Here is a 23,843-nt window from a genome sequence, read left to right on the forward strand (position 1 = left end):
AGCAGTGTTAAGGCTGCACCTTGGGGGTGAAATAAGCAACTTCATTAAATGAGAAAAGAACAAATAATCACACTATATTTGCACTAAAAATTTCATAGTGATCCCTTCAACATCAGAGGACTCCACGCATCAGACATGGCAGTGTCCCCCACAATCAGCACAGAATTAGACTTGCCATATGCACACTAACAGGACTATCTACTGCCTATAAAATATGTCCACATTTACTTAATATTACAACAAAGTTTATAATCAACTTCACACAGCTTGTTAAATCCTGAAGTTCCCTGCAAAATACAGAATTTGGCTGCTAGTTCTTGCAATTTAGGGTGCCTCAGTTACGTAAGTTTCAGAAATCCTATAATGAGCATAATTTTTCAAAATAAACATTTTTATTTAAATCTAAAATAACACAAGAAAGGATATCCACAGCAATATGAGTAAAGAATTATTTTCCAGTTAAATTCTCTATACTGCTCAAATGTCAATAGGCATACAGTATTTCAAATTTTGGAGAAATAAGTAAAATCTAGTTTATCAAAATAGCAATAGCCTTGGAAGGGAGCAAAATCTTAACTAGCCAAAGGAACAATAAAGAGGAGATATATTTAACCTGAATTTCATAAGCATGTTACACAGTGCAGACAATTTGATAGAATTTTCTTTATAAAAGCATCCCTAATTCTGCTCCTCTGAAGGATAGTTTTGAATCACAGTTCTGTACACAACTTTCATGCTTTTATTAAGCATGGAAGCTCTAGTTTGATACGATTCAACAAAACATTACACATACAATCCCTCATAATCAAACTTGTCTTCTCCCAGTACATCAGCTACAGATTGGTGACCAATAATATACATACACTAAACCAACAAAAACCTTACAATCTTCGAAAACGTACCTGCAGGAGAAAGATGTATGACTGCAGGCAGAGGTTTCAAAATTATTTCAGACATACAGTTTCTGCTCTGGAAACTAAATGCATAATGCAGCAATATATCTCCAAATTTTCATTCAGAATAAAGATGATGGGGGGAAAATTTAAAAATTGTAAGCACATGGCATCCAGTGGATTGTTTATAATCACAATTTCCACAAAGTTGTGCCTTCCTTTAACTGAAGTCTAAAAGCTGGTTCCTCAACAGAGGAATTGTGTGAGCCTTTAGTACACAGCTTTTATATTCAATCAAGTTATGCCAGCCTATGGCATTTAAGGACTTGACTCCACAGGTGCCTAGATGAAAACTGCTACACATTAGCTGTGTTAGAGACTACAATTCACAACTCCAGTATGATGGCTAAAGGACCCTGACATCACAAGGTCTTATTGTGAGATCTTGTCCCCACAGATTTACAATGATATAAAAAAATGCAAGTACTGAGTCCATGCCAAGATCGTAAGAATCAACTTAAAGTAAGCCAGCTACTAGAGCCATATTTTATGAAACTAATTGCAATAATTTGAATTGCCCAACTCTGATTTTGTACATCCATATTTTTAAGCTGTGTGCTGAAGAGAAAACAAGTACAGCTTATTTTTTCTGTCAGTTCTCCCCAGAACTGCTGGGCTGCACACTATTCCTGAAGACAAAGTACAGCATATCATGCAATGTGCAGCATAATCTGGGAAGCATCTGGCTAACCATGGACCGCAGAAAGATGCTCACTGCAGTCAGTACAAGACCACTCAAAATAAAGTAGTGGCCTGGTTCTTACTTTGGGGCCTACCTTCAGGGGAGTAGACCTATGTAGATAGTTTGCCATTTGTTTAAAAAAAAAAAAAAATTAGAAATGTAGATGGAAACAGGCAAATGTGACACTGTGTACCCAGAGACTGCATTGCATTGTAGACAGAAATATCCCAGACACCTTAAAAACAGTCATGCTGCCACTGAACACAAACACTTCTAAATGCAGAAAGGAATGGTGTAATTTCTATAAGCAGGACAGGACTTTGCTGGAGCAAACAATATAATTGCACTTAAATCTCTTCAAATCAGCCCAGCTGCCATTTATGGCAGTGATGAAATCCAACAAGTGGGTTATTTATTACAGCTTCAGTACTCTAGGTATTCAACATTTCTTTAAAAAAAGCACTGTAGGTGCTGCAATGTTTCAACAACAGTTCTTGGCTCTTCCTCTTAAAATGTGGCTTAACTTGACACTAGAAGGTCAAACTCATTCCCTCATCCTCAGAGTAGCCTGTCCCACTTAACTGCAGAAGTGTTTGCAAGACTAGCACTTCCATTAGCTGTCTTTGCAAATAAATGTGGCATTTAGCCAGTGAGCTGCTGACCAAGAGTTTCTCCCACACCAGAATATTTTGCACTGGAGACTGAGGAGTCATTGAACAACAGCTGCTTTCGCTGACACAGCACTCAAGTTGCTTCATTGTTCCTCTTTCTCAAGCCATATCTTACAGCAGGGATGCCAAAAAGACTGTAAAGAGAATTCCCCTTTTTTCCCAGAACTACTTTTCTGGATTCTCCTATATCTGCTCATGTTTTTTCCAATGCTCCCTGTGGCAGCCTCCCTAGCAGGCAATCCTTTAAAGATGAATGCTTCCAAATTTCAAATAATTACAAGTGTGCAATGTGAATCTGAAACAATTTTAAAGTCTTGTCTGAAGAATTAGATTACTACCAGGAAAGCAGATAGCAAAGTCTATATGCAGGTTTTGTAAGTGCTATTATTTAACATCTCAATGAGCTATAAAACTTTGCTAAAGCAAATTCCCTGGAGGGGTACAGCCTACCAAACAGAATAAGTATTTTTCAAGCAGTGACTGCTACCAAATGATTCACCATCCTCTTCATTATTAAATAAGCATCTGGGAAAGCAATCTATATTTTTAAAAGACACTTTTGCCTGTCCATGGCTTGCATTCATTCAGTTTTCTGCAAGTTTGCTATGAAGGTGTAGGTTTGAGGTAAAGCTTGTCTCTTCAGTGACAATCAGCACAATTCTTCTAAACGACGTAACTGCCTTCATACTTGAATGCACTATTTAGAAAGCTAATGCATGACTTCAAACAGAAAAACAACAATTAAATTGTCACAGCACATTTTGCAGTAGAGATAAACACAGTAAGCAAACTGAAAATATTCACTTAAACTGTGAATATTGTGTTGCAATATTAGTTCTTCAAATGAAGAGTGAGAGACGCCTGATGAAAAATGCAACCCAGTCCAACATAACAATCTGTTTGGATTTATCTATGACCTAAACTATAGAATAGACTTTTGGGCACCAAGCCTTTAAAGTCACATTTTAACGTTTTTCTGTAGACTCTTTTTGCCATATACAAGGATGTTTTTGGAGCTCTCATTTTTGAGCTCAGCCTTTCTATTTGTGCAAGACACTTGCTGAATTCCACCCACACACAGATTTTAGTCTGCCCACTGATATGGTAGTGGAATTGGGAACAAATGCATATATGGAGCTCTTTTGGCATTCCTATTATTTGGCAAATCCTATCATTTCCTATGCATCTCCATTCTTACCATGCAACAACAAAAAAAAAAATCATAGCTCAATCCAATGATAAAAATTCCTGTTTAAATGAATTCAGTGTTCTTTTAAACATAAAGATCTTAAGAAGCCTAGATCTCAAGCTTCAATGGACTCTTTTGTTTGCAAGCTTTGACTTTAACCATCTGCAATGCAGTAAATTAGTAGTAGTTTGCTTTTATTCAATATAAAAATGCAGCTAAGAGTAAAAATAAAAATCTATGCTATTTGAAAGAAAAAATATGAAGACTGTCAAATGCTTTCATATCATATCTTTGACAAACAATTTCTTGTTACAGCAATAATAAGCAGAACTTGTATATACATGAAGATATCTTTATCATTCTCTGACAATTGCTTAAGGACCCTGGAATTTTAACACTTCATTCTTAGATAAAACACTTTGAATCTCTGTTGTGTTTCTTCCTAGAATGATTCAGCAGCACACCAACTTGCCGTTTGGTTTCTTCCATTATTAGAATAACCAAAGCTGCCACTGTGTGCTGCCTGTGCTGGAGGCCTCCATACAGAGGTTCCTGCTGAGTGCTGTTAGTGCTCTACAGCACCAATATGGCCAATGCACATTCACCTTACTTCACAGAAAGAGTCCTCTGTAAATGTGTGATGGCTTTAAGGTAAAGCCATCAACATTTCATTTGGGAAGTATTTGCTGCATAGCATCACAAGGAGAAGCTAGGGATTCCTGTACTCATAAGAATGACGGAAATCCACAGTGAAGTTCTGACCCCATCAAAATCAGCACAAAACCCTCACTGATTTGACAGGAAGCAGAAATATACCTGGACTGACTCTGGACAGTCTGTATAATGCAAGATAACAGTCCAATTTTGGTGTGCATTTTGTTAGACACACTTTCCTCTCCAAGTAGAAACTATTAGTAAGTCTCAAAGCTTCATCTTTACAGTTTCAGTTATCAGCTGGGAACTCAGACTGGAGACCTACATAGTAAAAATAACCTACAATAAGACAGCCACAAGGAGAAAGCTCTTCTGAGGACCACAGAAAAACACAATGCTAGTGGTCTCCAGCCTACAAATTGAACCCATGACCTAACATGTTTTGTTGTTTTATTTCAGTTTAAATGCCAAACTTTTATATCAGAAAGCCTGAGAAAATTTTTAATGATTCTAGGCAGTGACTCCTCCTCACCCCTGTAATCTCCTGGACAGAAAGAGAAGCAGAACATTCAGCAGGCATCAGCCATTGCCAGTGTTTATGTAAACAGCGCACAAGTCTGTCTACTTGGGAAGCTTTAAAATAACAAATTTGTTCTGTTTCTCACATATCCAATCATTGGATCTTGGTGATACGGCTCAGCAGACACTTTTCTAAAAAGAGAAGTCTCATTTGTATTCTCTTAATCTCTCCTACAACCCTTCAGAAGAAATATTACTTTAATTTTATACCTTCACCAATTCTTCAAAAGCCTGTGGTAGCTCATGGAGAGTGGATGAAACCTAACGCCCATTAGTGGCAAACTCCCATAGGGAAAGTTCTCCCTCAGCCTTTGTCACGTAAGACTCCTGCACCGCAGCATGATTGTCCAATTACTGTGAGATCTCTATCCTCACTGCAAACAGAGCAAACAAGTTTATTAACAGCCATTACTCATTTTCTACAGTAGTTGTGAGCAGGCAGAGGGCTGCTTGCCAAATGTGAGCAGCAGTAATAGTTTGTATCCACGCAGAGCTCATATCAAATACAGTGAAGAATGGGCTTCACAGGTGAAGAGCAGGACGTGGGCTTAGCTTGTTAAAAATCCCAGCAATTTCAAATTACAGTAACAATGCAGCCATTACATAAATAAATTCCCAATAATTATGAAATTTAGACCCGAGAATGATTAGGGTGCCTTATTATTGCAACTCTTTTTACACTCCAAAGTAACAGGGTTTTTTTCCTCCCTATTGAAGAGATTTAAGGAGCCTTTCAAAGCTTTAATACAACCAGCAAATTGAACTGTACAGTAGGTAACTGCAGCATACACTAATTTAGCTGACGTCAGAAGCAGTTAAATCTTTTGTCTCCATCAGTGAGAGAATGGCTAAACAGTCCAGAACTTTCATATATTCAGGTGACATCCTAGCTGGAAACATCAGAGATCAATACTCAGCTTTAAGCATCACCACAGTTAACAAAAAATACAGTAAATCAGGGAGACTTATTTTTCAACTTTAAAACAAGTTACTCCACTACTAAAAATATGCACTAATTCTGCAAATAGCCAAGTTTTAGGCAAGAAGTTGAAGTATTCAGATATTGGCAAGCAGATGCAATATTTAAAAGTTACTTACAACTCCACAGCCTTTCTAAGGAGAACTCCCCTTGACTCCAGCTGTCACTCCACACAGTAGCTGTGTATTTACCACCAAATCATCCTGCTTAGGAATACCACAGGAGCTGTAGAGGGCAAGGACATACAGGGACACCTGCCTTACATTCAACTTTACCCATCAACAGAAGGAAGAAGAGTACTTTCCCTTCCAAGACTCTCACTCAGCATCCTCAAAGACCATGTAAAAATCTTCTCAAGAATGAAAACTTAATATTCTTTAAGTGTTTTAAAGCACATCACCTACCCTCTCCAAGCACACAAGCTTTCCATGACATAACTGGTCTTGTGCATGTTATTTTTACTACTGATTTGGGATCTGATCCAGTGCATTTTTACGGACAGGACAAGAAACAATCTTATGACTTCACCGTGTTAAAGTCTGCAGACAAGGGCTTCTGCACACTTTGGCAATAATCTCAACTTTCAATAAAATTTTCCTTTACTCATCAGCACCAGGCTGTTTCAACACTGTGGGCATAACTGTATTTAGTTCAAATATCCTTTCAAATAATCTTCTTTCATATTTAAGATATCACCTCTAAAACAAAGTAGGGAAAAGATGCCTTTTGATTTTGAAATAGAAATGCTGCAGCATTAACATTTTTTAAGTCTAAAACCAGTGAGAAGCTAGGTAATTAAAAGACCTTTATTCTACACTGTCTACAACATACTGGACAACTTCTTTCTTTGAAAATATCAAAGGCTAGAAATATACTAGAAGAGGCAATCCTAAACTCTAGAGGAAAGGGAAATACACATAAGCATGTCCTTCCTTTTCTTGTCTCTCAGTTCCAGCTGCTCATCATGTGCTCATGTGCTTCCCATCACAAACACGGAATACAGTGCTTTCAAAAATGTAGCTGTCTAGAACTATAGGACAAATACAAAACAAGTCACATGGAAAATAATACCTGATCCTCTTGAAGCTGACTGGTAGGCCACCCATAGCACTGAAAATGGGATTCTCTGGTCATAGTACAAGTAGGCTTGTCCAGCACCCTACTATCTAATCCCCAGACAGACCCTCTCCCCAGGCACAGAACCTCAGAGGAGGTCTTCCAACAGCTTTGGAAAGCAGCTGCTGCAACCCTTTCCACAGCAATGTAAGCAGCAGGTGTGAGCCACAGATCTGGCTGTGCCATTCAAGTTTCTACCAGGCTTTGGGTAATTCACGCTGAATCCCTCTTTCCATCTGCCATGGAGATGTGGAGTTTCTTTTCACTGCCTGCTTCTCCGTCCCTCATGCAAATTTTTCAAAGTTTGGTAACTTAACTGCTCCTGAGGATACCTGCCATGTAAATAAGTTTAACCTATCATCCTTCCTTTTTGCCCTACAATTACCTCCGAATGATAGGTTGCACGACAGCAATTCGCTGTTACTACTAACATGTAATCAGAGATCTAAACTCATAAGAAGGAGAAATTTAGGGAGAAAAATCTGCTATCTCCAATTTCAGACCATCCATCAGCCTACCCAGAAACACCACAACAAAAGAGCACTACAAGACCCGAAGAGAAAGAGCAAGCCTTTCACCATTTGTTAGAACACAAGCCACTAAACATGCAAAGGCACGTTATTCTGAGCCCAGAGGCAGGGATCTCATCCTGACTACACGGCTCTGCAGCACAGCTACAGTTGCTATTGTTACACACAATTATGTTTGTGTTCACTCGTGCCAAACATCGGCTATTTGGGAATGTAAGGAGGCAAGCTTCCCAAGTCAAGCACTGACAGAAACTCCACTTCTGATCTTATTTAAATTTCCTTAATGGTATTTTACAAAGCCTTTCAGCATCTTACTTGTCTTGATATATTTAACAAGCTAATTTCCCAAATGATTTATTCCACTACAAAAAATCAGAAGCCCAAAGAACAGAAAGTACGTGTCAAACTGGTTGAGACAATAAGCAGCATAGGCGAAAATGTACTTAAGTAATTACTTTACCTCTACAGGTCAGGAAGTACATTTTCCTTGCTTAAAAATCTATTCCAGTCCTCACCATAAACTAATAGGCAATTAAACAATACTATCAAGAGTTTAAGACAGAAATAAAAGAGGGTAGGTTTTTGCAGACTAGTCATCACTCCAGAATTATTGCATGTGGTCACAGTGATCTCTTGTGCTCACACTCACTCCTAACATGAGTATCAGACTTGTCTTTTCCCAAAAAAGTCCAAAACAAAGGGGGAAAAAAAACCCTGGCACAGTCCTTTTTGATAGATGCACAAAAGGAATTATTTCCAGAAGGAGGACGGTTTCAGGAACAACAGTAAAAGTAGGTAAAAGGTACCAGGATGAGGAAGAAACAAATGCAAATAAATTTACATTTTCATCTGTAGATTTATTTTTTATGGCATCATTATAGACAAAAATGTAATTAGCCCACAGCAGACTCTAATCCATAATATGAAACAATTCACTGAGACCTTGCACATAGACCATGGTTTTTCATGTCAGGCAAATAATCTTTAGCAATAACAAGGCCAGTAAACTAAACTGAATTGCAGACAATTTCTTGCAAATCATAACCCAGATGCCATTTCTGGATGTCACTAAAACATCTGTGGCATTAATTTAACTTGTTCATATAGAAGCATGTGTGGCTGTACATGCAAAATACAGCCCTCCTAGTCCACTCCTTAGCATGCAAGAAAATTGGGGTTGCCTCATGTCACACTCTTGTTTGCCAAGAATCAGGGTGTTAAATACAGAGTGGAATCTAGAACTTAAATCATGGTATTTGAAAATGATCAGATCTTTATCACTGCATTTTTTAATTTCCTCTGGTAGCATTTCTTCAGCTCCATTTTCTTTATTCTAGATGAAATACTGTTTACAGGGAAAATCTACCTTTCAGATGCCACTTCTGCCCACCTTCTTAAAAAGCCTCTACTCTTGCTGTGACTAACCTATATTAAACATGCATCAAGTTTTAGCACCATTTGTCCCCAACACACTTGTCTGCAAACCATCTTGGGATATTTGAGAATGACAAGACTTCAAGGTGGAAAGACACAGAAGAAGTCACAAAATCACAGAACTGTCTGGGTGCCTTTTAATGATAATCTAGTTTCAGTGTCCCTGACACACGTAGGGACAACTCTCACTAGAGCAGGTTGATCAGGACTCCATCCAACCTGGCCTTGAACACTTCCAGGGACAGGGCATCCAAAACTTCTCAGGGTAACATGTTCCAATGCCTCACCACTGTCTGACTGAAGAATTGCTTCTTAGAATCTATTCTAAATCTCTCCTCTTTCACTTTAAAACCACTTCCCCTTGTCTTATCACTATCTGCCTCCAAAAAAGGTGTCTCTCTCATTTTTATAAGCCCCCTTTAGGTACCGGAAGGCTGCAATGAGGTCTCCCTGGAGCATTCACTTCTCCAGGCTGAACCCAACTCTCTCAAACCATCTGCATAGGAGAGGTGCTCCAGCCCTCTGAACATCACCAAGGTGTTGTGCTTCTGCACATTTCAGATCTGTGACCAGAAAAAACTGGAGACTTTGTGTCATGCTGTTCCCACAGCCTGGCAAAACATATCCAACCAATATGTCCAACATTTTTGTTACCAAGTCACACTCAGTATAAAAAACAACCAAAAATGGAAGCATGATTTTTTTCCATGAACAGCAGCTAACTGTTGTCCTAATTTACAAACTGACAAGTTCCTCTGTAGAATACACTGCCAAGATAATTTACCAATATGTTAAAATTGACATAGGATTTAGTTATGTACTATCTTTTATTTCTGTAGTTTCCAAACCATTACTCCTCCACTAGGATATTTTTCCATAGTCAAGTTTCAATTTTCAAGTTTCAGTAGTAACACAACTTCTTCTAGTTGCACTACACAATTCATCCCCCCATATGAAAAGTTGTATGGCAAGCATCAGCCTTGACTGATTCTTTCAACGCATAAGTTTCCAACAACATTGGTTCTCTCCCACAATTCATTACCTTGCTTTTAGCCTTGGTGACAAAAACTAAGTTTTAATTCCTCATGGCTTAAGGTAAAGCAGACATTAAAAACTAAGATGGTGTGCCACTGAACTGCTATCCTCTCTGGAAATCAGGAGCTCAGAGATACCTTTTCACAGCTATAACAAAGCTTTTGAATAGCAATGCTTTTGTAATGTATTTATTAGCTATGCAGCTGCATATTTAGCAAGCTAATGATATCCCGCTATAATGAAACCACAGTAACACATTCAACACCTGTATTTGTCTTGAGACAGCAAACAAGATTGATAATTTTTTGACTCTAGCGATTGCCTTGATTAAATGTGAATTAGGGAGAACCTACCATAGCTTGATAACTTTTTTAATTAAAGTCTTTTATTTTTAGGTTTGGATGGACACAATTTGGTTTATTGTTTCGTACCATAAACAGAGAGACAGAATACTTGATTTGGTTTAACACCTGCTTTGCTTTTCAGCTCTAGAGAAACTTCAGACAACTTCAGACACACTGTAGTATTTTCTTACCTTCCTGACTGAAAGCTCTTCCACATGCTGTATCACAGTGAATTATGTCAGCATGTACTGACTAGAAGTGACAGGGATCTGGATGGGTCAGATCAAAAGCTTTGTTGTTATGCTCAAAGGACACCAGGTGGTGGTATAAGGTTCCTTAGCAGCGTATTTGCATTCCTTACATTGTGACATTCGTGTTGTCTCTCTCTCCGGGCTACCTTCTGTCCTTCAAAACATGCACTGCTAAAGGCTTCAAGACAAAAATAATAATACTGGGCCTTGGAAAGTCCAGCCAACATAATACCCTGTTTCTGACAGTATTCTCAAGTGGATACCAGCAAGAAGGGGAAGAGTAAGCCAAGCATAGACAACCACTTTTTTCTGAGCAGTATCCCTGATGCCAGACAGAAGGTAAGAGTGGCGTAACTCCAAGGCATCTGGATCATTCCAACCCACTCCATTCCCCAACCTGGCCCTAAAGAGGTCTTTAAAGCTTTACCAGATTACCATTTAATAAAAACACTCTGGTACAAATCTCACTCTACCAGTTTAAAACTAGACATAGCATTATTGATATTTAAATTAGACACTGATAAAGTTGTCAAGAACATTCCTGTTAAAATACGTGTTTCCACAAACTATCAAAATGCATTTAAAACTTAAGGGAAACACAGTGTCATTGTTAATAAGGCTTCACAACATGAGCCATTTACTTTCACCCTTTTTCAATTGTTTTATGCTAAACTCATAATTTGCTAACGTTTTTGTCCTGTTCAGTCCTACAGTTCAGAAACAAAGGCTATTCCTACTTCTAACACACCATTCCTATACAACACACCAATGCACCACATTAGACTGCAAAGCCTCTGGGTAGAGCGTTTGAAGAGTTTAACTGTAAAGGCATAAGGACGCCACAATTCAGGGCATTCACAATGCTCCTTAGATAACAGAGAATGACCCATAACACAGCAGCTACAGAAAAATCTACTACTAAAGAGCCTTGAGAGCAAGAAATTAAGTCAGGTATATATTAACAGACTTTTTTCCACATTCAAAGCAAACAAATTCAATCTGTAAGAAAACTTATTTCTTTATAGAATGAAAAAGTGTCAAGTGCTGATATTTACCTTTTGCCCAATTATTCAATTTATATCAAGCATTCACTGTCAGAAGTAATAAGTTTTCTACTTACATATTAGTTTCAATTTTCATACAAGAGGTATGAATACTTGAAGGAATGCCCAATTTTTTTACTGTGATACACCACACACATTTGCAGGTGCAGAGTACCTTTTCATGGCCTGTTAAAACTGCCTGGCACAGCAGTGTCATTAGTGGTTGTGCTGAAGTTCCTTTTCACTTGGCACCTCCCGTGCAATACACAGATGCCCTGCAACAAGAACTGACAAAGGGTTTGCAGCTCTGCCTACAAGGGCCAGCAGGCCAAGAGATGCTGTTCTCATGAGACTGCCTGGTAAAAATGACAGATTTCTATATTAACTCTGTAGGTCATAAGTTCAGTGCAAACTCTGAAAGAGCATTTAAACCAAAGCAGTTCTTTGTAGCTCAAATATCTTTTAATAATTCATCTGTTTTCTGCACTCTTCTCCTGCTGCATTTCTTTGAATACTTTGGATCTACACTTGCCAACTATTATGAACTCTAAAGCCTTCTTGTTACAACTAGCTTCAAGCTGAAAACAAAATTAAAATCTCATCCAATAAAACTCTGATAACAGCAGGCCTGCTGTTTTTACGACTGAAATTAAAAGCCTTATTCATACTGCAAAGCAGTCAGAGACAAGATGGAGTAAAGCACTGTTCTGACAGGCTCTGCACTAACACAACACGAGAGAAGTCTCTGCACTAAAAGACTGACCAGTCTAAATCATTAGGGGAATGTTTTTAGAAGTCTGGGGCAGAGAATACCACAGCCTGAAGGAATATTGGACAGTGCAGAGAAAAACAAGGGAGGAGAGAAGTCAAGTAAATTCCCTTTTACACAGAAGCTAAACATTAGGCAGAATCCACCTGGGAGACAGTTTTCGGTGAAAAGACTTCAGTGAACACTGATTTAAAGCGAACATAAGATTCAAAATTTAGAAATTTTTCAAGAAATATTGTTCTGAAACTTCCTTAAAAGCAAAGCAGATCCAGAAATCCATCCTACTTTATAAAAAAGTATCATTTTCATTGTACTTTTAATGCCTTCAGGACTTCCCTACCATATGACTCTACATGTTAAAGTATTCTAACTACAGCTTTCCTCATGTGATTAATCAACCTTTTTTTTTTTTCCATCTCTGGAAGGATTTCAAGCTGATAGATAACTAGAAAAAATAATTGCTATATTACCTAGTTAGGCTGAATCTAACTCTAGTAATTAAAAGGCTGCAAATGCTGAAATGGGTACTTGCCCTTATCCCTCTTTCTGTGAAAGAAGTAATCATCAAGTAGAAGTTCATTTAAAAAGCACTGAAGATGAATCATGGGGATGAGAGAAAAAGCACAGGACAGGAAAGCAAACATGTATGTGAGCATGAACACACGTGCATGGTCTTAGTGACTTTTATGCCATGTATCAGTAACAAACTGCCTGAAAAGCAACAATGACTAACCTCCACATGTTAGTGAAACTGTGCATCAGGCTCACACAGCAAGGCAGAGCTGGAGGTTGGAGTCCATCCATTCGAAGGAGGAGGGCAGGAACACCATAAAGAACCAGGTATTTCACATAAAAGAACAGTACTTGAGCTAAAGCCAGACCACCTAAAAGAAAAAAAAAGAAATCATACCTTAAGCAAGTCCTGCAATATTTTTAAAAGCTGTTGATACTAATTTCTTCCAAAAAGCAATTATTCCAAGAATTAGGGCAAGCACCATTGCTTGATGGGATACACAACATCTACTTTTACAAGAGCCACAGTACACAAGTCCATACATTTATGACATTAGGCACACACACAAAATGGTACCATCATTCCAATATGAAGGCACAAGTATGCATCTGTAGTTCCACTCTCAAAAATCTCTGGACTGTGGGTGTTGACTGCTATGAAAAAATAAAAACTGACTTATATTGAGCTAAAAATCAGAATATACCAATATAAGCAATGAACATTTACCACAGGGACAGTAAATTTATCTTTGCAAAAAAACCCCAACCAACCACTCTACACTTGTTACTCCAGAACAGCCATAAACAATGGTTATAACTGCACCTTATCCTGACATCCCCACAAACATCCCATGTCCCATCAGATTATTTGAGTCCCCAGAAAATACTCCTACAAGATGCCCTTCTGCTGCATCCAAGGCATAGAAGACTGGAACTCCACTTGGCATAGTGCTTAAAGCATATTTCAGTTTCTAAACCCACAAAGGTCTCCTTAAGGTCCTTTAGCTGCCTTTTTCCCAAAGCAGAAATTTTGGCAGTGTGCTCGCTCACAGCTTAACCTCACGTTATGACACAAACTCCAGCATCTTACACAGATCTGAGATGAAAATCATACATATTGTCATTATTATTATTCATGCAAGTAACAACCTTAGAATGCATTATAAAGGAAGATGATTCAAACTAATATTCTATGTTTTCTGTTGAACAAAGTGGTATTGACCAATAAGTAAAAACACAGTAAAAAGCAGAGGCCAGCACCTTTACAGAAACTGATGAGGTCACTCCTGAAGGACCCAATGACTTTGGTGAACTTTTCCATCTGACAGCTGACACACGGAAAAATCTCACCACAAAGAAGGGAAACTAAAATTATAATTTTATACTTCAATAGAGAAAAAAACCCTATAAAATGCAATTGCTACATCTCCTTCCATTCCAGTGCTCTGCTTTCGCTCAGTTATATCACCGAACTTGACTGAAGGACTTTAGACATTCAGCCCAATTTTAAAGCCTTCCAGCAGACTTTGCTTGGAGACAAAGTGTTTAATCTGACTGCAGCAGTACAACTCCATGAACATTTAAGTAACCTGTCTTTTTTTGAGGAGGGGGGGAACATCCCTATTGCATTCTGCTGACTAATGAGTATTACTATGGATGACAACCAAAAGCTAAGCATTAAAAATTCATCTACTGTATAACAACCTAGAGTGAAATTCTTGTACTAATAACATAAATTGCAAAATTCTGGCTGGCCTACACATGGCCAATATTTTGCTAAGACAATCCAATATTTTACATTGTAATATCATAATCCATGCACATGATAAGAAACAGTTGTGCCATACACGATAAAAATTGATGTTAGAACAAAATACTGAGACATGAAGCTTATGTTACTTTACTTCAGGGAAGCAGGCATCCCGTATTCAATAACATTATTCCCCAGAGAAAAATAAACAATCAGAAGCACAATTTGGATACTAGCCAATTAGCTCCACATTAGATTACTGCTAAATCATCTGTACAGCCAACTTTCTGCTTTAATTCCCTTCTCATTCAGTGTCTCATTTCTTTTCTGATAAATTTCATTGGAGAGCTGAACACTGACACCCACACAAATCAATTATGAAGATCACAGATGTTTGTGCACTAGTAAAATTCAAAATCCTTTGGCTGTACTTGATGGAAAGGTATTTAGAAACAGGCTTCCACTCTGAGACCCAAAAAATCAATACATTTGATTTTAAATACAATGATGAAAGATCGAGTTCACGGATACAAAGTCATAATATGCGAGTTGTGGAAAAAAGGCATTTTCACCACCTCCAATAACACACGTCTAGGCTGTCATTACTGTAACTAACAGGCAGCTCAGTAGCACTGGCATCTTAAACACACACATCACAGTCACACCTGGCACACAGGAGCTACTCTGTGAATGGCAATTTCAAGACTCACAAAAATAGCAACACAAAGGTCCCTGTCAAAATACACAGATCAAGTTCTCACTGGTCTTGAACTCCTGCCAGTAGTAGGAGAGTTCTGGCCACTCAAGGGAAAACTAAGGGCAAGATTCACCACGAAATAGCTGGGCTGTATTGGCAACAGGCACAGGCTTTAAACCTTCTTGCATACCTGGGACATTCCAGCTGCTTTGCATTTGCTCCATTCTAGCACAAAGCAGCCAGAAGCACACTGCATCACCTGATTTAAAAATACGAATTAAACAATTAAATTCATTAACAATATCACATAATTTTTACACACAAGCATTATTTTAAATTGGAAACAAGCCATATCAAATGTGTATTATAACACACCTAAGAGGAAGAAGTACTGCAAAGATTCTATCTTTTCTCCAGAATAAATTAATTCAAAGGATTCAAAGTCAAGGTTTGTTGGTTTGGTTTTTTTGGGGTTTTGTTGGTTTTTTTTAACAGAATGTGTTAAGGGATAAAATATCAAGTTAAAGTACCCAATCTTAATCCCATGCATTTCAACAGTTAAGCTGTTTGAAGTCCCAGACTAAAGCAATTTACTTTCATAGAAGCTGGTATTTTTGCTTTATCATCTTCCAATCCTCAAAAAATTCTAAGCTTTCCTATGCTTTAAGAATGTATTTACAGACTTTCAAATGCTTTCCTTAACCTTAAGTTTACTGCAAAACTGCATTTCCTAAGTTTCATAGAGCTTTGAAACAAAAATAACTACAAACTGGAATATTCACAAGATTTAGTTTTAGTCTACTTATTCTCAAAATTCTGCCTGGTATTTTTTTGACAGAAGTCAACAAATAGAATATTTTCATAAGCAAGCAACAAAACATTTGCATCCAGCTATTGCAAATCACACTTGCCATTTCTCTGTCCTTAAGCCATCACCAAAAGTCATGGTCAACTGTAACTTAGGGGGCAATTTCATTATGAGCACAACATCACAACTTTACCCTTTTTTCAGCTACATTTACCCTATGGCATTAATGACTGTAGATGCTTGTTTCTGTCAAGTACCAGGATAGGTTGCACTAGAAAACAGAGATAAAGATGAAGTCACATGTCAAAAGGGCTACTGACACATGGCAGAAGTCTAATAGGAAGCAGACATTTATAACAGCTCAGAATTTGGGGCCATATTGTCAAGTTCAAAATATCCCAGCCTTTCAGCAGCACACAAGAAGCAAGGAATATCCTTATGTGGGTGGAGTAGTGGCAGGAAAGTCCCACAGTGTTTCTCCTGGAGGCTAAGTGCTTATTTTTAGACAAAGCTGAATGGACATAAAGGTCCCAAAGTGAAATTACTTAAACAAGACTAAACAGAGCCATCAAGGAACTCTCAGTCAAGGCACAGACAGGTCTTCCAAGTTAAAGGAAACCAGAAGGCTTTTCAAGCACACACATGCTTTAAAGACACCTACCATGAATACTCCCAAGGACTTTGAGAAACCTGGCCTAGTAGAAGGAACCCCCATGGCAAAGGGGTTGGAATTAGACGATCTTTAAGGTTCCTTTCAACCCAAACCATTATATGAAAACATCTACTGTAAGCACTGTGTTCAACAGTAGTTACTTGCATGAAAAAGCTCTCTAAATAAACCAAAAGTTATCACATTGCACTATTTTTTACTGGGATAGAGTTCATTTTCTTCACACAGCCAGTGGATCTGTGCTGAAAAGTGTTGATGAAAACACAGGGATATTTTTGTTACTACACAGTTTAGAGAGTCAAGGCCTTTTCTGCTCCTCACCCCCCACCAGTGAGAAGGCTGAGGGTGCACAAGGAGCTTGGAGGAGACACAGCCAGGACATCTGATCCCAACTGACCCAAGGGATATCCCATACCATATGCTCACACTTACCATATAAAGCTAGGGGAATAAGAAAGGGGGGATGTTCAGAGTGATGGCATTTGTCTTCCTAAGCAACCATTGTACATGAAGGAGCCCCGCTTTTCTAGGGCTGCCTGCCCAGAGAAGTAGGGAATTAATTCCTTGTTTTGCTTTGCTTGCACATGTGGCTTTTGCTTTACCTTTTAAACTGTCTTTATGTCAATCTATAAATTCTCAGTTTTATTCTTCCAATTCTCTTCCCACCTCTCCAAGAAAAGAAAAGGAGTGGGCAGCTGTGTGGTGTTCAGTTTCTAGCTGGGGTTAAGTCACAACACACATGAGTAAAAAGAAAAGTAGTCATAGGAGTAGGTTAATTGGCAATACTATCTCGGAAGTTCAGCCTACAGGAAAGATTAGAAAAATTAGATGCATGAACACTTCTTTCTACAAAGCAGGGAACAACTTAATATTTTAGAGAAAAAAAAAAATCTGAGTTTTCTGATTCATGTTTATATTTCCAGTTTACAAAACAGACCTCAAAATGCCAAGTATTTCATCAGTTTCTCCTTATCATTATTTTGCAGGACGGAAAAAATCTGTCTCCTCTTAGTATTTCATTACCACTTAGATGAACAGATACCCCGATTTCAATAGCAAAACACTGCATGCTTCTGAAAATGAACTCAGAAATCTATTTCCTATCTGTGGGTTTATCAGAAAAACCTGCAAATACATCAAAAGCAGCACCCTACATGCAATTTACATAGACTACTCTGTAGGTCTCACTGTCAAAGAAGAACATACATAACATTTCTTCTTCTAACAAATTAAAACATGGGATCAGCAACTACAGACTAAACCACATGGCTCCACCTTTGAACGGATCATATTCTAGATTGACTTAGATACCACTCATACAAAAATACACTTTTGAAGGAGCAGAGAGAGCCTAGTTAATAATTAAAACAGTGATACTGTTAATTGACGCTACCTTGTGCATGCTTCACTAGAACAAGAAGACAGCACACGGTTATGACCAATACATTAAAGCCATAGAGAATTCACAACATTGTGTGTGTACATCTCAGATGTATGTCTATACATCACACACCTCTGACAAAGATTCCTAGTAAAAGATACTTTCACAACTACAGGATCGATTGAGATCTAGATTAATCCAGAGCAACAATTATATTCAACAATATATTTTCATACACAGTTCTGTCTTTCATCATTCCCTGTACCTTGCCAGATGCACACGAAGCTCTGCCCAGATGAGCAGAGGTAAGCAGACAGTGCTGAACCACCAGGAAAAATGTGAAGCTTCGTAAGGGAAATACAGGCAGTGCTTCTTTCAACATCTGCATTTTCAGACTCAGACTTAACACAAAAATGACCTAGCAACATACATTTCAGTTTCTGTACAATAGAATGTACCTCAGCAGAGTGGATTTTACCACTGACAGTCTACGTTGTCACAGTAAAGAAAGAAAAAAAATCACTTGTTCCAACTTAAGCTCTTTCAACCATTGCTATTAAGCTCCCCATTACTACATGTCAGTGAATTTGTCATTCAGCTGCAGAAGCTTGAAGAACAGACATTGAAAAGGATCACCAATCTACCTCTCCTTTACTCATTTCTTTTCTCTTGCTTCATTACATACCATATCCAAACATTACTCAGTAGAACAGATGAACCTCTGATCTGGCACGTGTAGGTATTTTTCAGGCATGCTGCAGTTCATCAGGGTACTGGATTATTGGAACTCATAGTGGTCTTTATTCTTGGTGCCTGCAAATCTACATTTCACAGAGCAAAATCTAAAGGCAGAAAATTATTCCCAATTAACATTAAAATCTGAGAAGAACGAACTACCATGGTTTCCATTAACATGGAATACGGGTCTTCCTGCTGTGTCATTAATTCTGAAAGCACCCAATTCTTTCAATCTGACTGATGCTACCAGAATGAGATGCAGCACTAACACAAATCCATGGAATTGCTATAAACACTGCATTTGATTGTCATCATTAAAAAAGCACAAATGCCCTGATATTGCTCAGTATGTCAATAGCTAACTATCCACAGACACAAACATTTGTGCACACAGACAATGATTTGTAAATTCTGGAAAATGGTCACATTCTCCAAACAATGGCTTCCTGGGACCAATAAATAACAGTTTTGTGATTGCACAGCTGACATCTTTAAATTAATTCTTGCATTCACACATTAACACCCTTTCCACAAACTGAAGGGCCATACATATACAGCAAACAGACAGAGTTGGATGCAGTCCATCATACTCCCCATTCTCTTCTGGATGTGGGGCCTAGTACTTGGTTACTGAAAAGCTATATTGCACCACTTGGTATATGTTGCTGCTTCTAGAAACTCATTTACCTCTGATTCCATCCACACAAGAGAAAATACTTCTCTTGCTGCTGGGAAACATTCTCCCAGGTACTATTTTTTAAATTTTATACCTATGTGCCCTTAGCAATGTTAGTTTAGGTCACTTTAGAATTTCTACTTTACATGGCCATAAATGACACTGTTACATACCAGCATTTTTTAACAAGTATTGAAACTCAGTCAAGGTTTAGTTTTGGAGTATTTTTTTATTTCCTTGTTGCCTCACCTTACAGGAGCACCACACAGTGATGCAGAACACACTGTAGCTTCACACTCAGGAGGAGGAGACCGACATTGTCCTCAGATGCTGAGAGCAAAATCTCACAGCAGTGTTGTCTTTATGTGTGCTGCTGGCATTTACTGCCCATTGTTTAAAGTTATCCCAGAAAAAAGCATGAAGTAGCAGATACAAGTTCCCTAACTAGAGATGACAGCAGAACAGCCTCACAGCCCTTCCCTTAAGTTTACCAGGCTATGAGGGCAGCCAGGCATCACAGTGTAAATAAATGTTCCATGCTGGTTTGAAGCTACTGTAGTTAAACAGGAAACCCAAAATGAACAAACCCCATCAGTGCAGAAAGGCTTACATACCATGGCTAATCCTCCTGAGTCAACAGCAAGCTGCTTCCTTGGTCTCAATACTCAGTTATCTGATTAAATTAGTCCCAATAACACAGCATGCAAAGTAACAGAGGGGAGTGCTTGGCTCTGTACAGGAACTAGTGTAGAAGCATGGTAAGATCCATAAGGGTCCAGTAAGACTTAACAGCAAATTATTACCAGTACCCATACTCATATATTGGTGGCTCCCTAAAGCAAGTCACAACAGTGGCCTATCACTGATTTGAGTCTAAGGAAACCTATATAATCATTGTGATAAAACCTGCAGAGAAAACATGAAGTGACCAATTTCTAGCTCAAAAATCTCATATATATAGTATATTTTAAACACCTGCCTACATTACCACAAAGACAAAGCTCAGTGAGAGAAGGGTTATATTTTGAGTACATCTCTCCTAAAGGCAGGGTCTCCACAGGCAACTTGTTAAACTACAATCATTTGACTTGAAATCAGGCATCTTTAAAGTCCAAACTTACTCTGACACTGGCTTTCATCTCCTGTTGTGTTGAAGCATTTTCACCTTTTCTAACCCTCTGTTCAAAACGCATTTTAATTCTTAGGATAACACACTTCATTTCATCAAATAAATACACAGACAACTTAGCCGCTGTCCATGAAGTAACTCTCTCCCCACCCTAAAAAATCAACACTGGTAGTCTTGAAGGGAGGGAGGAATCCACCAGTAGCACCACAGCTAGAATATTTCATCCCTAATTCTGTAGCCTTCCCCGCATTATCAAGTGGCCAGAATTTTGTAACACACACAAGCACTAGGAGCTAACAGATGCAACTCATCAATGAATTGACATTCAGAACAGAAAATGAAAACTAGAATCCCCTTTCTGAACAGTGACTGAGTGAGCAGTGGAACGAACAGCAAACCACTGAGGCAAACCTCTCCCTTTCTTGCTCTCCATCTGCCCTTGCCCATTTTAGGTATAAAAATGATATACTAAAACATGTATCAGGTGTGTACGTGTGCACATAGGGGTACACAGAGAGTGCACACATTGCCCTCTGCTGACCAGAGTCCAATGCAGTCCAACAGTGCCCTCCAACACACACGCACTGTGGCGACACAGGCGAGCTCCAGCAAGTGCAGGACAGCCCGTCCCAGAGGGTGTGCCAATCCCTGGTGTGAGAGACACCTCCCGCAAGTCAAGAATCACCAAGGCTTTTTCAGAACCCAGTTTTAAGGTCTGGGGTTTCTTTGCTTTTTTCCCTCCTACCTGGTGATACAGCTGGGAAGGGGGGGCAGGAATCAAATCAACCACATACACCACCTAAAGCTCTTGCTGATTTATGCTGCAATTTTCAGCACTCTTTTTCCTCACAGTTGGGCATTTTAATGAAATACCAGGGAGCTGGGAGGAGGGCAGAAGTGGGGGAAGCCAAGCAGGAAAACAGAACTGAGAGGCACTGACTACTACTTTCAGGTTACCTTATCTGCAAGTCCTTCCCTCTACTATTTGCACAAGTTCTGTCCTTTTACTTTTTAATGTGAATACAAAAACAAAAATCAGTCAGAAGGAGATCAAAAATAATTCTTAACATCTGCCCTCCTCCATCCCCACACTAAATAAACTCCTTGAAGTGTCCACTTCTATGACTTGAAGGGAAGAATCACTTTAGAACAAAGTTTAGAGACATACCCTAGACTGGAAAAAGTACCGAATATTTTTTAATTTAGGAAGCACTCAGTAAGTTCAACTAAGCTTATGGAGAATCTACATGTTATATTATGAGTCTGTAGATCACCCTTCTGACAGCAGCTGGCTATAATGTGTTACATTTACATACCTACAAATGGACATAAAAGAGACTGGGGTTCTTGAAGTGGGGGAAGAAGAAAGATTTCTGCTGTTGTTTCTATACTCACCCAAGGCCCAGTAAGATGCAGATTCCAAAGGCAGAGCACTACTGTAGAGAGCATGGATATACATGAGGTGAATCATCAGCTCAGCCAGGCACCACCAAAAGAAAATACGAATTATGCCCACAATTAAGATGCTGAGATTGGTCTTCACACTGAAAGCTTCTTGTCTCCTCATCTAAAGAAGAAATCCAAAGAGGTTACCTGGCACAAAACTGACCATTTTACTCAAAATACTCATCCTGAGAACTTTTTACTACACCATTTGGAAATTCCTGACACACTCTTGAGGGAGACTGGTCTCTGCATTCTCAATCTCAGTAAGCAGTAGAAACCAACAAGAAGCCAAATGTGAACCCACGCTGCACCAAACTGTTGTAAAAAAGGCCAAGTGTTGTTAACCTGAACAGAATCCAGACATGAGACTAATTCCTGCAACTTGACCTCTGGAAATAATCTAAAAAGATTAAAGGAACTAGAGTGATGAAGGTTTTCGAAGCAGCAGCCCTTCTGAACACAGGAATAATGACTGCTTACTCTTAAAATACCTCCAACTTCAATCAACTGCAGAGACTCAATTACTTGACGACAGTTCTTTATTTTTCTCCCACAGCATTGCCAAAGTCAGCAAGACCTACATGATGTGCCAAGCAAATGGAAGTGCAAGTTTAAATAACAGATAAGGCAAAGTTTGCAGTTGACAGGCTTCTCAAGAGGCTCCAAACTCTTACACTGCTAACTGCAGTAAACACATTGGCATATTATTATTGCACCACCTTTCTGCAATAAAAGAGAATAGAATCAAAAACCAGAAACATAGGATTGCCTAAAAATTCAGTCATGTGTCATACATCTATTACTGTGTGAAACATTTCCTTCTCCAGTCTCTACCTGGCCACCAAAAGTGCACATACAAGAGAAGCAACCAACTCATCTGCACAGGCCCTCAATCCCAAGCACTGTACAGCTAACATGGACACTCATTTGGAGGGTTCCTTTGCATCAGCTAGATGAAAGCTTGGAGATTACCATTTTATCACAGTGATTTGCACAACAGGCCTTCAAACCCATGTCTAGAACTGCCAGGCCTTGTTTCAACACAGAAATTCAACAAGGCCAGTGACAGGCTCAGTGTCTCATTTTTGCCTGGCAGTGGATGCCAATTGTCAGAACTGGTATTACACTCTTTGGGCCATGCAGCAGTTTCACTGCCTCCAGCTCCAGAATTTTTGCTTCCCAGTGTGCTCAGCAGGAACCCTCATCCCAGTCTCAGCTTCAGTTAAGAGGTTCTGAGAGTGGTCTCTTCCAATAAATACTCTCTCTGCATAGTACATTTTGAATCAACTGCTGGGCACTGCAACCTTTGAAACCCTTTTCCGACCTCACCTGCCAAGGTAATACCTTCTGCTCAGGAAAGAGCTCTCACAATGACCTGCAGCAAACACCAACAAGAAATACATTAAGGTTGTCCAGTTTGTTCAATCTTCTTCAGGGATTTAACCACAATCTGTATGTATTTAAGGAGAACTTTCTGCAAATACAGGCATATCATTCTCATTCTTCCTTTTCCTTTTACACCAAGAATACATGTGTTCTTTGTACAGGTCTTTGCTGAGCCATATCAGGTGATAAATTTCAAAGCAAGGCCCCCCAGTTTTTCCTACCAGCTATCCCCAAGCTGCTTTCAGCTTGGAATCTCATAGATCTTCTGAAACAGTCCTTGGAAAGAAAACACAACTGTGCCTCTTCTAGGGTACAAGGATCTAGGTGGAATCTAATATACTTCAGAAGCTACAAAATAATTAATAAAAAACATTACCTCAGTTTCTATGCAAGTCTATGCAGACTTTTCCCACAATATCC

General features: G+C 38.8%; 1 protein-coding gene across 1 annotated transcript in view; it reads right to left on the reverse strand.

The window, feature by feature from the left end:
* HHAT (hedgehog acyltransferase) overlaps positions 1–23,843 on the reverse strand; it is a gene marked incomplete at its 3' end in the record, with an annotated part of 146,915 nt that overhangs the window by 117,276 nt on the left and 5,796 nt on the right. Inside the window, exons 6-7 of the mRNA XM_082302942.1 lie at positions 21,987–22,158; positions 12,963–13,113 (exon numbers count right to left, since the gene is read on the reverse strand). Of these exons, the coding sequence (XP_082159068.1) occupies positions 12,963–13,113; positions 21,987–22,158 (323 nt within the window). The remainder of the gene's footprint in view (positions 1–12,962; positions 13,114–21,986; positions 22,159–23,843) is intronic.

The sequence above is a fragment of the Coloeus monedula genome, assembly GCF_965178545.1.
Source record: "Coloeus monedula genome assembly, chromosome: 2".
Lineage (NCBI taxonomy): Eukaryota > Metazoa > Chordata > Aves > Passeriformes > Corvidae > Coloeus > Coloeus monedula.